Below are 16,198 nucleotides of genomic sequence, written 5' to 3'. Positions count from 1 at the left end.
CACACACACACACACACACACACACACACACACACACACACACACACACACACACACACACACACACACACACACACACACACACACGGACGTTGTGTGAGCGCCCTCTGCTGAGCGTAAATACTCAGTAATGTCAGTAACAATGCATAGCCCTTCCACTTTTTAATTCTGATATATTGCACATATTTTATTTATTTTTTAAGAGTAAATTCTCATACTGTTTTGAATATTTAGATTTCTTGTAAAATGTTATAACAGTCCTTTTTAATCCCCTTTATGTATGCACCATTTTACACCAAAGCAAATTCTTCGTATTCGTGAACCTACATGGCAAAAAAACCTGGTTCTGCGAGGAAATTAAAACATATTTTATTAATAAAAATACGAATGAAATCAATCCCTGTTTTAAAATATCTATTAATAAAAAATGTTTGGCAATAGCTGTTAATACAAACATACACAATTTATTATCACTCTAGTATGTAGTCGTTTTTCTTGCCAGAGGAAGAGTCTAACATTTGAATTCCACCTCCAGACCATTTTTAAAGTATGTTAACAATACTCAAGACTTGAATGGTATTGTAAATGCATTTTGATTTTGAATGAATGATTGTTTCTGGTAAGTTTTGGCCTCACGTCAGCAGGAGCGAAGGCACAGCGGGCCCCCAGACTGGCTGCCAGGGCGGCTCCGTCAGAGGAGGGCAGGTCCAGGATCACAGCGGACGCTCCCATCTGGATCAGACGCTCCACGGTGGCCCGGCCCAAACCTGACGCACCGCCCGTCACCAGACCCACCATGCCCTACCCAGCATGGAGGGAACAGAGGGAGGAGGGGGGTTCAAGATATAGGAAACACAAGAAATTAAAAAAAATTAATTAGGAAAGAATACAGGGAAAAAAAACGGGTCACTGTGGAAGGCGGGTGAAAAAAGAACGCAGTGATTAAATTCACACATTAAAGGTGGGGTAGGTAATTTTGGAGAAACCAGCTCGAGTGCGCTACAATTTGAAAATACACAGCCGGAACAAATCTGCCACTTCCTTACAGAGCCCCTCCTCCAACACACACGAACGCGCACATGACCAATGAGGGCACGAGATAAGTTTGTGCACAGATGGAAGGCTGACAGGCAGGTAGGCCATCCAGTTACTTTAGCGGGCCGGCTAAAATGATTGGTCGTGCTTTTCACAGTACTATTATGGATTTTTTGTCAAAGCACTTCAGATATTCATTGCTATCGGGATGTTAAGAGCATTCCATGGAATATAACAAAAAGTGTATCTCGAGCCGGCTTCTCAAACTTACCTACCCCACTTTTAATGACCAAAGAATATACGTTTTTTTTTTTTTTTTAAATCCAACCTTTGGTCTAAATTCTTTAAATCTAATACATAAATACTAATACAATTTCAGTTTTTATCATATCGAAAGTCACGTATCAATAGTGAGGATTAATGAAAAATTGAGGAAAGAAATGCTAATGTTTTGTTTGTTTAGCGTCTTGTAAAAATGTCTACACTTCACCTGTATGCATATCTTGGATGATGATTAAATGTTTTTCATGTCAGATATTTTTTACACTTCACCTTTGTGCATATATTTGATATTCTGCTTGAAAAATGAGGAAAAACTCCAACATTGTGTTCATTAACTTTCTCTTTTACTCATTTCATAAGGCAAATGTACATGATTTCAAAGCTTGAAAATGTACTCAATATTTTAAGTAAGTCCAAATAATGTTTCACCAAAGAAACAAGTATAGAAAAGAGGGATGAATGGAACTTCCTTTCATATCTTGGAAGTGTTGTTTATATATTAAGACATCAATGCTTTTTTATTTATGCAAATATGTATGTGATACTTTTTTAACCACTACAAAACACTCAATTAAATTACATATACCTCGGTGTTTTTACCTTAGTAAAGCACTTGAGTTAAAAATACCTAAATATAAGTAAAAATGACACTAAATAATATATAATTTATTTTGTGGATTAGGTGGAAACAGTGATGTAAAAACATGTTAGCTTCACAATTAAACTTCTGAACTACGACAAAAATACTCACATAATGTACACCACAAGAGCAATAACATAGTTAAAGATCAAATTCTCAAAGAGTAAACAATGTCAGTGCTGCAGTGTGAAGACTTATGTTTTTATTTCTCACCTTGACACACCGAATGTTCGCCATGTTGCTTTATGTGATTCTTCTTCGTCTTTTTCTGCTGATTTTTCTTCTTCGTGAGTTTCTTTTCGGCAGTTGGCAAACCACGCCCCCAACTGGTGACTTTTGTGTTGTGGCTCAGAACTGAAATAAGATGAAAAAATTAACTAAAACATTCAAATTAAATTAAATAAAACGAAAAATAGAAATAAATTAAATATTTAAATGCATATATATATTTTTTTTTTTGAATAACTCTGACATTTAAATAATATAAAAACATTGAATTAAATGATAATGAAATAATATATAATATCCAAGAACCCCAAAATAGATAATATTGATCTCCTGAACATATTTGAACAAAAAAATCTCATTCATGTTAAGCCTTCAATTTGCAAATGATGTGCTGCAGTGCAATCCTGTACACCCACATAATATTGGCAATTATATGTTTATATGTAAAGCATTTGTCAAATAAACAGTTCCAATAAAAAAAAACATTACATTTTCTTTTATTAAATAGCTGATATTGTTTTAGGGGAGGGACCCACCTGGTTCTGGTTTAGCCAATCAGTGAGCCGTTGAGGGAACAACCCACAGATGTTATCCAATCACAGCAGCTCAACTGAAGGTTATATGTCCAGTGTTTAACCTTTAGATAAAGTAATTATAAGTTAATCAAAAGTTATAGTCATGCATTAAAAAGGTGTACTTCATTAAAAGTACAAATGCATTCAAATAAAACTGCTCATCGGCATAGAAACTAAATTCAGCATAACGCATTATACATAATTATAATCCTTGATGCATTAATCCCTCATTTTAATTACTTTATATACTGTTGGACAGCTTGTGATTTGCCCAATGATTAATCGTCTTTTCTGAAATCTTTAGTATTTAATCATCTTGTCGTTGATCTGAAATGGTAAGGTAACTATTAAATTAAAGTGGTGGAGTATAGACCAATAGAAAATGTACTGTATATACTTGAATGCTTTTGACTCGCTCAGGATACAAATTCCCCCCACAAATAAAAAAATCCCAATTGACAAAACACACAAATCATTCAGTTACGTCATTTATTCCAAAATGGATGCAAAAATACAGAATTTAATATATTAGATATTTCTATACTCTAATTAAGAATCCATCCTTATGAACAGGTTCAATATGAATCCTAATTTCAGGGACAATGTTACCAACTGGAAGTGAATCCAAAAGAGAAATTAATATTCATCATGGAGCAGCTTTGATTAATTCCTTGACAGAAATGCATCTTTTTATTTAATTTAATGCTTTCAGACATTTTAAAACAACAACTACAATTCTGATAGCAGCTTTGACACTTTTTAAACTCACTGTAAACTGAATATTTGGGGGTTTAAGTTGTTAATACAAACACCAAACTAATCCATGTAATAATCTGCAGAAAAATCTGGTATGTTCAGGTTCTTTATTTGTACCCGTAGGTAGATTTTGTTTGCAGAGAAAAAGACGAGGGATCCATCCTGAGACTCTAAAAACAAACACATCTCTAATAAAAGGACTAATACAAAGTACAATTACACCCTGCTCCGTCAAATCTCAATACATATGTTGCAGCTCTAATACAGTTTTACATCAGAGGAGAGAAGCTGAAACTAATTAATTGTTGCTAAAACAGAGTGATTCCTGTTATTTAATTATCACAATAATTGCAGAAGAATTCCTCAAGTAAATACAAAAAAATGACAAACTAATCATGCAATACCCACTTTTTACAGAGAATCTAACCATGTGTTAGCTTACCGAACACATGCAAAAAGGGAAGGATGTACCGGTCTTCACGCGCTGCAGGAGCTGGTTATTTTGCCGCATTGTGGAAGGCAGTAAGTTGTACAGTTGTATCTCCAAAAAAGGGGTTGAAATATCCCAAACCCCACAACAACACAACTTACTACCTCAACACAGCGCAGCTACAGACACACGCCAGCAGAAGAAAACTAGCTAAATGAAACCAATGTAATCTTGGAGCAGTGCTGGTCAACCGATGGCAACAGAAGCTTCAGTCACCGTGGCAACTGAAAGCAAGATTCTGATAGGCTGCCGACGGTCTCCATCGTGGAGGTGATGGTTTAGGTTGCCGTGAGAAAGAGAGTAGGCTGTATAGTTATCTCCCAGATCTGGTGTGATCCTAAAACTATACAAACTACTACCTCATCCCACAGCTCCCCCTTCTTATCTGGAGACAAAAATCATTACAATATATTTACAGCAAAATAAATCTGTCCCCCGTCGTCTAGTAGTCATTTATTTCAATCCTTATTTTTCTAAAAGAATGCACATATAAATGAATAATAAGCATGAGAGGGATAGTAGTGGATGGGGCAGCCACAAAACATATTTTAGCAGCTTAAAACAAATATCTATATTAATTTTAGTCTGAAACTGTAAGGTAAAGAAGTGAAAATATTATAATAAAACTCAGACGTGGAATGATATCCTTTATACATGCTCTCATTAAAAGCCACCAGACTTCATTAACATACATAGACATTTTACCAAGCAGAATGTGCAGGGTTTGTCTACCAGTGCTCTGATTGGTTAGTTAGTTAGTTTGAGTAATTGTGTGATTTTGGTGAATCCGAACATACCCCTGTGAACACCAAAGTCACACAGTAAAACAACAAACTCACTAATGAAGATAAAGAGTAGATTAACAGATCCTGTGTTTCACAAAGTTAAATTACCTGTTTTGGTAATGGAGTCTGGTGGCCTCCAAGAAAGAGAAAGACTGCCTTTAATTGCCTGTGAGAAAGGGCTGTCTTAAACAAAGTAAAGCAGTACAAATATTCGTGTTGGTTTAAGTTGGATGACATGTTTTTTTCTAATGCCCCCATCCACAGCAGTACATTGCTCTGCTCTTTTACTCAGGTTCTCCAAACTGGGGGCGTGCCGACCACCATACATCAACTATTGAGAAGTAATCATAAAACTTCTCGTAAAAATTATCAGAACTACGCCTTTAAAAACCTAATTCTAATGTGTCTATTTCACTATACTAAGGCTATACAAAGAAGAACAAAACCACACGTTTCACACACTATAATTAGTTTTCTATGTTACGTATTTAGACCTTGTATCGAAATATGCATAGTGAACTACACATTATGTATTCCTCGTCTTAACCATTATACAAGTTAACCTCTTTTACAGATTAACAGCTTTTCACATTTGTCCCTTCCCTTCATGTATTTAACATTCCTACTCACCTCAGTTCAAACTGGCTCTATTATTCCAAACAATCACAAAATACACATTTTGCTTTTTACATGATCCGTGCAGTTTTTTGCCAATTTCTGTTAAAAGATATCTGACAAGGAGGACAGTAGTGAAAGATTAAAGATTTTAGAGAACAGAAAAGGAGACCAATCCTTCAGAAAAATGTTAAGCCTACTTCTCAAGATGCTTCCTCTCCTTGAGGAGGGTCTTCAGTGGCAGACCTAGGGGACAAAAACAACATAAAACATGCTATAAAAAGGTGCAGGACATGACGAGCTGGCCTCACCACCAACGCACATCCAACGCACATCCAGCAGCAATCAATGAGCCGCCGCTAACACGGTCTGCTGGTAGCTAGTACCCTCAATCAGGTGAGGCTAACAGGCTAAACCTGGACACCTTCATAGCCTTACAAGCTCTTTAGCTGCTTAGCAAATAAACATGTATTAACATTAACAATACATATATTAAATTAGTAAGAATTAAAACCCTGTTGCAGAGTGGTTAGTTTAGCTTTTAAATGCAGCAGAAGCCGTTGAAGTCAGCTAGCCCGCTAAGCTAGCCCGCTAAGCTAGCCCAACAGTGTTAACTAGCTGACAGCTAACAGGAATTGGCGGTTCTCGAGCTCCCGGTCCTCCCGGTTCTCCCGCCCCGCTGTCACATCCTCCGGTCCCGCTTCCTCCTGCTGCTGCTGCCGGGGTTCCTGTGCTGGTTCGTCTGGATCAGCACCAGTTATCGATGTGAGCCTCACAGCGGACGTTACTCGTACACGGTACCAACATTTCTGAGCAGAAGTATCGCAGCGAAATGTTTCGATGCCTCGCTTCACCACGCCAAAAATCACGTGACCAACCCCTGAAAACGAGGCCTAGTGACGTCACGATTGTGTCAGAGAGATTTTTTATTTTTTTATTTAATAAAATAAAAATGATACAATAAAAATAACAGGAGTTTAAAAATAATAATAATAAAAATGATAGTAAGAATAATAGGGATTATATACAACTTTATATAGGACTTTATTTAGAATGAAGAAATATATATTTTAATATATTTATTTTTTAAAACAAAATACAGATAGAAACAAAATTAATATAGATATAAAATAGAATTAAAACAAATATATATAGAACCGAAGGATACACAAATTAAGTCAATTTTTATATAAATAATATTATTATTATTTAAAATTCCAGGCATAGATAATAATTGTATTCAATATAATAAGAGTGTATACACTATATATAGAAACATAAAGTCAATTTTAATTTAAAAAAAAGGTTGGGGTTAAAACACTAGGAATAGAGAAGTAAAAAAAATTACATTATTACTCCTTACACTATATTGTAAGGAGCAAAGACTGAAAAAACAAGGATGTAGAACAAAGCACATTTTTGAAATGGAAAGTACGGTACTTGAGTAAATATAGTTGTAACCTTCCACCAATGACATTTAGTAATATTTTTTAATGAAGGACTTTGACTTGTTCTGTAGTATTATGTGTGGTAATGATACTTTAAGTGCAGTAAAGGACATGACTTCTTCCATCACTATTTTAAAGATATTCATAAAATTCACAATTATCAAATCATTTTACACGCAATTAAAATGATTGCTATATTTATGGAATAAAAGAAATGCAGCAATCATACTGAAGTCCAATGTTCTCAAGCTTTCATAAACAAAGCTTAAAGATGGGGTAGGTAAGAATGGAGAAACCAGCTCGAGTGCGCTAGAATTTGAAAGTACTCAACCGAAAAAAATCTGCCCCTTCCTTCAGACTTCCCAGAGCCCCTCCTCCAACACACACGAACGCACACATGACCAATGAGGGCACGAGATAAGTTTGTGCACGAGATACATTTGTGCACGAGATACACATTTGTGCACGAGATGAAAGGCTGACAGGCAGGTAGGCCATCCAGTTATTTTAGCCGGGCCGGCTCAGATGATTGGTCGTGCTTTTTACAGCGCCACGCCTTCCACAGATGATTTTTTTTAATATATATTTATTGTCAAAGCATTTAATATATTAATTGCTATCGGGATGTTAACAGCATTCCATGGAATACAACAAAAAGTGTTTCTGAAGTGAATCACCTAACCCATCTTTAAGTACCTGCACATTTAAACATTTCATATAAAAAGACACTAGACTCCAGAAATACTTTTTTTACTAAAAGAATAAATTTTATTTCAGCACTGTAAGTCATTTCCCAACCAGTACAAACATGACTGCCATCTTTGTCTCTTTCTGAACCTTTCCTCCCCTCCCTCTGTGAGATCAGACCACCAACAGCCAGACAAAAAAAAAAAAAAAAAGCTTTCTTTTTTCTCATCTTTCCACAAACAGTCTGGTGCTTCCATAATGCTAACAATGATGACAAATTATACCGACCATAATTATAACAGCAATAATGATGATAATATTTCTATAACAATAATATTATGGATAAATTTAACCCTTTTCGTTGCGCAGGTAGTTTTGAGTGGATACTGTAGTACATGCATTGGTACATTTGTGGCTAAGGGCCCAATCGTGACAAAACAAAAAAATAGCCAATAATGATCAACTTGAACCCATTTTTTGGGACTCCATTGGAGGAGGGGGNGGGGGGGGATTATACTGGAGCTTGGGGGGCTGTTGAGGGAGGGTTTGGCAGTGTAGAGAGAGACAGACATATAGGGACCTTTATTCAAGCAGGACAAAATGCTGTGAGAACCCTGCAAATAGATCAGAACAGGTACAACACAGCTGATGACCCCTTTCCACATTCTGTATGACAGACAATAACACTGTTTGACTTCTACAATACAACATAGCACACTTATATTCTTCTGGGACTTTTGGTTCTCTTCAACATTGTCGAGCTCCTGAAGAGGCGCTCCCATTTGTGTCGGCTGTGAGGCAAGATGCCTTTACTATCCGCTGGACAACTCTTATCATTTCAGTCAGAGAAGGTGAATTTTCCTCATGACACTTCGGCTGAGAGCAGGAAATTGATCAGAAATGCATTGAATTGATTGTTTGATGTCATTTTCTCAATTAACAAATTCATAGTTGAATGAATAACATTTAAAAAAATAAGTTTCACAATTTCCATGCAAAAAGTCATGAACAAATCCACGTGGCAACTAAGAAGTACTTTCAATTAATATGCCCTTCTTTTCTTGTTTTTGTCTTAATGTGAGAATAAATAAATAAAAAGGCCTGTTAAGAAAATGCTTGAAATTTTTGCTCCAACATTTGATCTAAATTAACAAAATGGTAGTATATAGTTGCAGATTTGTTCATAGATTAACCTCTAATCTATTAATTAACTTCACCAAGGAAATGTTTTCAGATTGGTTTCTTTGTACGCAGGTTTACAAAAATGAATAATGATCCTGAAACTTGGTGAAAGGGTGTAGTATGGGTCTTAGAATACGATTGTGGATCTTAACAATCATAAATGATTTCTTAGTTGCACTTCACATGCCATGTATTTAGATGCTAAATAATCTCAGATTTGTGTTTTGAGGAAAATCCAGCCACATTCAGAATATCCATGCCCACGTGTGAAGAGACTCAGCTCCTCAGATTCAATCCGAGTCTGGGCAGTTAAAGGCAAGTTTGAGAGAGCACAACAATAACATGTGAGAAATGCTAAAGAGGGCGCCAAAACCCCAGCGTGACTGAAAGCACATCTGCCAGATGTTGTTCCTTTTTGTATTAGTGTTGATCTGAGCGTGTGCAAATGGCTCGCACACAGCCTGAATTCAGTCAATGAAGAAGTTACAAAAAGGCGTGAGCGAGCAACAGGAGGGGTGATTTGACCCACAATGCCTAAAACCTGCCCACTCGCTCACTCACTGTCGAACAAAAACTTCCTTCCTTTCCCTGTCTGTCTGCGTCTCCACGAAAACCACGGCGTTTAAAAAAACACCGTTACCTCACAGACTTGTCAGATAAATCACACGTGCTGTAATGTCATTATATATATATATAATCATACTCATCGGAAAACTTGTTACTCGGGGGTAAACCGTCGATGCCGGGGAGCGGGAGGGGCTATGGGGGGCTTTATATGGAGTAGAGGGGATGCTAGGTGTACTTTGGTTCTCAGGTGTTTACAAGAGATGTTACGCTGCTTTGTGCAAGTTCAGCTTAGATTGATAATGAGTCGACCACGAAATAGTTTTCAGGGATATTATGAGGATCAGAACATAGTGCAGACGACAATTTGAATTTCGAAAACGGGCAATATTTACTTACGTACATAATAAACGGTGGTCTAAAGATGCCATATAAAATACAGGTAAGGAAAATCGCAATCATTACAGTTCAAATCTCTAGGTTGGCTAAGCGTATTTCAGTACTAACTGAAGCAATGGTAGAAGGATTAGATTAGAAGATGTAATAACATTAAAAATAGTAAGAAAAAACACATTTGCACAATTGAATAAAACCGTTTTGATTTTTTTTTTTCAGATTTTTTTTTCCAGACTCTGGCTAGATACATACAGAAACTGATTATCAACGTTAATATAACCTTTACTGTTAGTTGGGTTGATTAAGGGGCGGGGCAGCCCAAAGAGAAAAAACAGCCAATAGAAACGGTCCTAAAAGGGGCTAAAAGGAGAGGCAGAGAGGGAGGCGATAAGAGTGAAAGAGAGAACTGAAGAACCGGACAGGAGGGGTAACCTGTGTGTAAAATGTGTGGATTGGTTTTGTGTCAGTGCAAATTTAAATCAGTGGCCATGTTGTGTGTCTGTGTGTGTGTGTGGATGCATGTAGACTACAAGGAAGATTAGGGGGCATTAAAGAGAAGAAGTGAATGAACCTTTTATGGGGGAGTAGGAGGGGGGGCGAGAAAAAGTGTAATAGCAGGGGGGGGCGGGGGGTTAGGATAACAAGCATAAAAATCACTGATCAAATATCTATCGAACTAAAACAGACAAGGACGAGAGAGGGACACTACATCATGTATTGTGTTGACTTTATTTTATCCATACTAGCTACTGTGTAACTCAGGGTTTAACATCTATGTATGTGTGTGTTGTGTGGTAATGTGTGTGTGTAAGTGTGTGTGTTTAAGTGTGTGTATATATGGTTGTGTTTGTCATGGCCTGTATTTTTAAATCCATCCATGCAAACTTGAAAATGTGGGATATTTTTTTTGTATAAGACTCAGTAGAATGTGTTACCAAAAAATGATCTCTGATGAACTGAAGAGCACTCCACTGGGAACTGAAACTGCACAAAATCACTTCAGCACAAAAGCAGAGAGAATGCCGCTGGTAACAAATGCAACTGAATACCTGTATGTGTGTGTTTTGTTTAAATGTATATGTGTGTGTCTGTGTGGCATTTCTGGTATCTGGCGAGCGAATCGAGAGAGGGCATCGTATACCAGATCACGCTCTGGCTCGCCGCAGAAAAGCCATCTTCTAACAATGTACTGTTGCGATACACATATTTGTACTAATGTCAAAAGTTGAAAAGCAGTTAAGTATATGACTCCTAGTAATTCTAGACTTAGTATTTTTCGGCCAGTGGAGCTATATTCTCTAGCCTAGTCTTGGTGTCTGTGTTATTACAGTCCTGTGTTCAGCCCGACGCCGTTACCTACTCTTCACCTATGAACACCTACAGTACTCGAACTCTTAATCCCTACCAATCAACGGCTAACGGGTCCGAAACCTCTGATTTCATTTGGTGTAAGAGACGGCGGCGCGGCCCAGCCTTGTGATGGCGAGCGTAGGCCTACGACTCGCGGCTGGGTCAACGGTCATGGTTGAGTTCATAAACTGAGGGGATGTCTGACGCGACTACATTAACACTTACAGATATAGTCAGGGTTTTTTCCTTCAAAACGGCATTTCGTAAGAGCTTCTTTTCCATGTCAATTTTGTGGCACACGATAGAGCACAAGTCATCAACATAGTAAGAAAATAAGGTGCTTCTTTGTTGACTTGCCTTTTTTTAACATAGTGAGCTCATTTCAACCTCTCCAAGTAAGTTTATAGAGATTTACAATGATCATGGCCAGCATCTCTCAGGCAGTATCTGTCGGTGTACTGCTTTTTACATTTTGCAGTTGTGCTACCGGCTATTGGTAAATTGTATTTCCGTAGTCAGATGAAATCTACTATGTGGGACACATCTCATTCTCTACAAACATAAGTGCTCTAATAAAACAATTCAATATCTTAGAAGTCTCAGATTGTTGAGCGGCCCTCTGGGGGGTCCGCCATGAGGCCTCCCTCTCTCCCGTCATGTGATCCGACCCATAAAGCCTCGCCGTGTTTTCAGGCCGAGGTGCTTCAGGGCAGGGAAGTGCTTCCTGTTGGTCTAAAGTGACACACCAGAGCGCTGCGGCTCATGGTGTTGGGCTATCGTAAATGACAACCGAAACTCAATCACCACCTGAGTGGGTGGGGGGGGGGGGCTCTTTGAGGATTTGTCACTCGCCACACCCCTTTTATATCACTGGCTGCCTCAGTAGGCTGGCCTTTCTTAAAATACACTTTGGAAATAACTTTTTTTTAGAAATCTGAAAAGATTCCCAAGGACCCTCGACGCGGAACATCAGGAGTCCTTTTTCAGCTTAATTGCAAAGTTTTATGTCTGAACGTGCGAGGCCAGTCTGCGGGGAACTCCGCCTGGCAGCAGTTACCCAAACCCTCACCGTTCATATCCATCTTTTGTCTGGCAGCATTATTCTTTTCTTTTTTGGCCTTGAACTCCAGAACGTGCCTCAGAGTTTTATCATTTCTTTCTCACCTGGTAGAAGACTATCCAGTGTGGTTTAAACTTTTCTTTTTTTTTTTTTTTAAAAACAAAGTGCCTCTTTGTCTGAAACCACTCTGTTCACATTCTGATGTCTCTCAAATACATCTCTACCTTTATATGTAGTTCTACAAGTCATAATGATTTACTTAGGGGCGGGGAACACCCCTCTCAGACGGTCAATTAACCGGTATAGGGGTTTGTTCAAATTCATCATATTTAAATACAACATTAAGTGCTTCCGTTTGGGTAATACAATCAAAGCTTTGGGAGTAAAGGACAAGGGGCATGGGAGGATAATATTATAATGCACTTTTTTTTTTGGAGGAGCGGGGTTATATCTTTCATACTTTAGGGCTTAAGGTGCATAAATGCGGGGGGTCTCAAAGCACAGCTAAGCACTGGTCTATGCTACATTGGTCAAAGTAAGATATCACGCCAATACCGTGGTGGTGCAGAAGTGCTCCTGTGATAGATAACCAATCAATCAATAAAAGGGGTTCTTTGCTAGTAAGTATACCAACGTTGTGAGTACGGAGGGGCGGGGGGTCACTGCACAGAAGAATGGTACCATCACTTTGTTAAAATCTTACTCACATACCTAGAATTCATGTAAGATAAATCTCACACGAGACGGCTATGGCAACAAACCAACCATCAAACACGTCAACACCGACCATGGCGCCCAGGCCTAGATGCTGTAACCATGGAAACCACATCCAATCTGTCACCCTAAACCGCATGCTTAACATCTGACAATGGGACCATTAAAAACACAAAATAAGACATTTTAACTGTACAGATACCCATACTTTAAGGGGGGGGGGTTTAAGTGCTTGGTTGTAACGGGGGTGGGCTTAAGCTTATTTTACTCTTGAATGCAGGAGGGAGGCATTTAGGATTTTTGAGGGGCGGGGCGCTTACAGACTCATGGAGAAAACCTCTCTTTGTAAAACAATGTAAAACCACATGAAAAACTTAACAGGAAGTAACAGCTAACTGCCACTGAACGTCCCATGGAGCAGGGGGGGGGTGGGGGCGAGCCTCGCTGCACCTCCTGCTCCATGTGACGCTGCACAGCTAGCAGGGCGGGGCTACAAAAACAGGGGAAGGCAGTCAAACACAGAACTCTCTCAGAGCAATGCATCCTGGGAGAGGACGCCGTCACTCCTCCTTCTGTAGCGCTCCGTCTGACGGGCAGTCGTCAAGGCAAAAGGGGACCTCCACTTCCACCCCATCTGATTGGTTGTCTCTGGCTAAGGCACACGGGATTGGCTGGGCCAGGGGGGCCAGCTCCAGGGGGGGGGCGATGGCTGCAGCACTGCCGTTCAGCTGCTGAGGCGCAGCCTCTGGAGAGCCGGCCGCCTCCTCTGAGGGCTTTGGGGGGCTGCTGGAGGGGGGGGGAGGCGACGTCTGCAGGGCGATAGGCAGACAGAATATTAACAGAAGAGCAGCAGGACAGATGCAACGTGATAAAGAGGGAAATTATAGCTGTGATTGATATTCAGGTGGGAAAAGTACAATAAGATCAAAATGTATGGATTCTACTGTGGGAAGTATGAGGTCAGGAAATGATGGAGATGAATGAACTGTCTATAAAATATACTGCTTTATTTGGACGGGGGCAGCAGCAAAACATAATTTAGATGTTGAAAAAAAGTCTATATTTTCCCCACTGTACCTTGTTGTAAGACATCTTAATCTGACAGGGAAGTAAAACTGTTATCTATTCGCTCTTCAAAGCCAGCAGACTCCTTTGTCAAAATCTATTATTTAGGACACCGGAGTTTCCAATCTACCGCTGCCTTGATCAGTTAGTTTGCTTGTTGCATCCAAACTTAAACGTGCAAAAGTCACACAATAACACAAACTATGAGACTAGTCGCAGCAACGGTAAACCAGCATCTCCTGAATTCTGCACAGAAACATTACTGTTTCTATCAAAGGACTCCCGTGGCAGAGGCCTGCATAGTGGCAACGTAAGCTGAGAAAACAGTCAGTACTATATACATTGCTTAGCTTATATACTATTATACACCGACAATGAATACTTTACTCATACAACAGCACTGCAAAGAATCTCAACTATCGCTCTAAAGAGCTAAGGGTAAAAGTACAGTGGTTCTTACCTGTGATCTGTTGGTAGGCGTCTTTTTCACCACCCTTGGTTTAGCTGGAATCTCTTTACCCCTCCTGTGATCAAGAGACAGAACGAGGGGTATAAGTAGTCTGATTTAGGGTTTGATCTCACCAGCATTAAATTGCTCATTGTCGCCATCAGTAATTAACAGCCCATATTAATGTAATCACTATAACTCAACAGTCCAACTTTGAATCCAGAGTCACAATGACGGCATACAGTCATATGCTTGTGGCCGACTGATCTACCGAGATTATAAGAACACAGAGAAAATCCAGCTCTACGATAACTTGTCAGTTGTTAGGTGTATGAAGGATCCTCATGTTACTCACCCTCTCCCTGCTCCCACTGACACCACCTGCATGTTGAAGCCCCCTCTCCCACGGACTGGTTTGTTCCCGGCCCACTGGCCGACGACCATGCCAGCGATCTCCAGTTTCCCTCCCTGGGGGGGGATTGACTGAAGGCCTGAAGAAAGAAGAAAAGTGACTACTGATACTTTTCTTATTGTAGGGACTTAAATAAGAAACTATAGCGTTGTCAACATTCTATAAAACATGTATACATGACCTACTAACTAATACTCTATAGTACTGTATGTTGTTTTGCAGTAAGCAGCGTGATTTTATTTGTGGGGGCACCGCACCGCACCCCCCCCCGCAAGAAAATACATGCGAGTTCATGGCTACTGTAGACAACGTTCTTGTTGCTCTGTGTTGCGTTGTTAATGAGTGAGACACACCGGAGTTGAGGATCTGTGGGTTTTATTCTCCCAAAGATATCATTTACAATTCAGGCATTTAGCAGACGCCTCATTCTCCCTGGAGTAACTGAGGGCTGAGTGCCTTGCTCAAGGGCACACTAGTAGTGGTGTTCCAGGCGGGATTTGAACTCGCAACCTTCCGATCATCAGCCCACCTCACTATCCATTAGAACACCAAAATTCAAAAAATTCAAAAATATCTTTTTTTTTTTATGAGATCCATTTGTGGCGGACGATATTTAATTGTGGCGGGAATCTGTAAGGCTTTATATTAACGTCATTTTATAATACACGTGCTGCAGCTGTAACGAGTTGTCAGCTCTCACCATCTCATCCTCTTCCTTTATGGATTGCATTGAAGTAGAGATATCAAAAACACGCTTTTCAATGTTCTCACTTTTGCGTTCTTAAAAAGCTGCTAAGAACTGGTTTCTAGTTCGACATTTGGTTCAAAATGAAGATAATTATAAATCTATGAAAAGGACAAAGTATGTTAAAAAAAAAAGGAGGCATCCGTGTACCTGGGAAGGCTCTTGGTCTGTGCTGGGCGGGGTAGTGAGGATGGTGTGGGTGATGATGATGAGGCATGCCCATGGGGCGAGGTGGGTAGAGGGGAGGCATGGGGTAGAAAGGGGGCACCATGGAAGCGGGGAGGAAGGGAGGAGGTGGAAGAGGAGGGGGAGGAGGAGGAGGGCGGGACAGGTTGATGCCCTCGAGGATTGCCTGACGCATCTTCTCCACCTTGGACACCAGCTCCTCCTGCAGAGCACAGACACATGTGAGAAGTTATTGCTGTTAACGCACCACCAAGCTGAAGTGGAAATGTCTGTTCCCCAGACAGCCGTTAGCAGAGTGCCATTTGATTCTGCATATTAACATGTTCCCTGTGAGAAGCATTTAGCAAGTGAAGGACGTTCACAGTAACCGACAGCAGTCACATTCTTCCAGTTAAACATTTATTAAGTTCATCAATCATTTAAGATTATTAACGTTTTAGTTTTCAATCAGTACATTCAGTGTTTGGACCAAGTTACTCCTGAAAAATAAGGATGCCTAAATTGAAACGGCTTCAGCTGATTTGACAACATGCAA

The 16,198-nt window shown here is 39.6% G+C and overlaps 1 protein-coding gene and 1 long non-coding RNA gene across 2 annotated transcripts; both read right to left on the bottom strand.

Annotated features, from left to right (window-relative positions):
* Positions 1-597: 597 nt before the first annotated feature.
* LOC104957636 (uncharacterized) lies at positions 598-2,872 on the bottom strand. Its single transcript, XR_799684.1, has 3 exons — positions 2,722-2,872; positions 2,171-2,311; positions 598-801 (listed from the first exon to the last, which is right to left on the bottom strand). It is a non-coding gene; the product is annotated as an uncharacterized lncRNA (long non-coding RNA).
* Positions 2,873-7,596: 4,724 nt separating this feature from the next.
* Positions 7,597-15,912, bottom strand: LOC104957635 (constitutive coactivator of PPAR-gamma-like protein 2). The gene is made up of 4 exons (XM_010785278.1): positions 15,628-15,912; positions 14,676-14,811; positions 14,333-14,396; positions 7,597-13,616 (listed from the first exon to the last, which is right to left on the bottom strand). The coding sequence occupies exons 1-4, from the start codon at positions 15,836-15,838 to the stop codon at positions 13,368-13,370; spliced, it is 660 nt and encodes a 219-aa protein (XP_010783580.1). The 5' UTR covers positions 15,839-15,912; the 3' UTR covers positions 7,597-13,367.
* Positions 15,913-16,198: the final 286 nt, after the last annotated feature.

This window comes from Notothenia coriiceps, unplaced genomic scaffold, assembly GCF_000735185.1.
Source record: "Notothenia coriiceps isolate Sejong01 unplaced genomic scaffold, NC01 NC01_scaffold00027507, whole genome shotgun sequence".
Taxonomy (NCBI): Eukaryota; Metazoa; Chordata; class Actinopteri; order Perciformes; family Nototheniidae; genus Notothenia; species Notothenia coriiceps.
Note: the sequence above shows the minus strand (reverse complement) of the source record. Positions and strands in the feature narration are given on the sequence as shown.

Bases quoted from the DNA above. Each gene is read 5' to 3' on its own strand.
- LOC104957635 (XM_010785278.1), bottom strand. From the start codon at position 15,838: ATGCGTCAGGCAATCCTCGAGGGCATCAACCTGTCCCGCCCTCCTCCT. The intron at 14,812-15,627 runs GTACACGGATGC...TTCTTTCTTCAG, and splicing joins CAGACCAAGAGCCTTCCCAG to GCCTTCAGTCAATCCCCCCC. The intron at 13,617-14,332 runs GTAAGAACCACT...ATCGCCCTGCAG, and splicing joins CGCCTACCAACAGATCACAG to ACGTCGCCTCCCCCCCCCTC.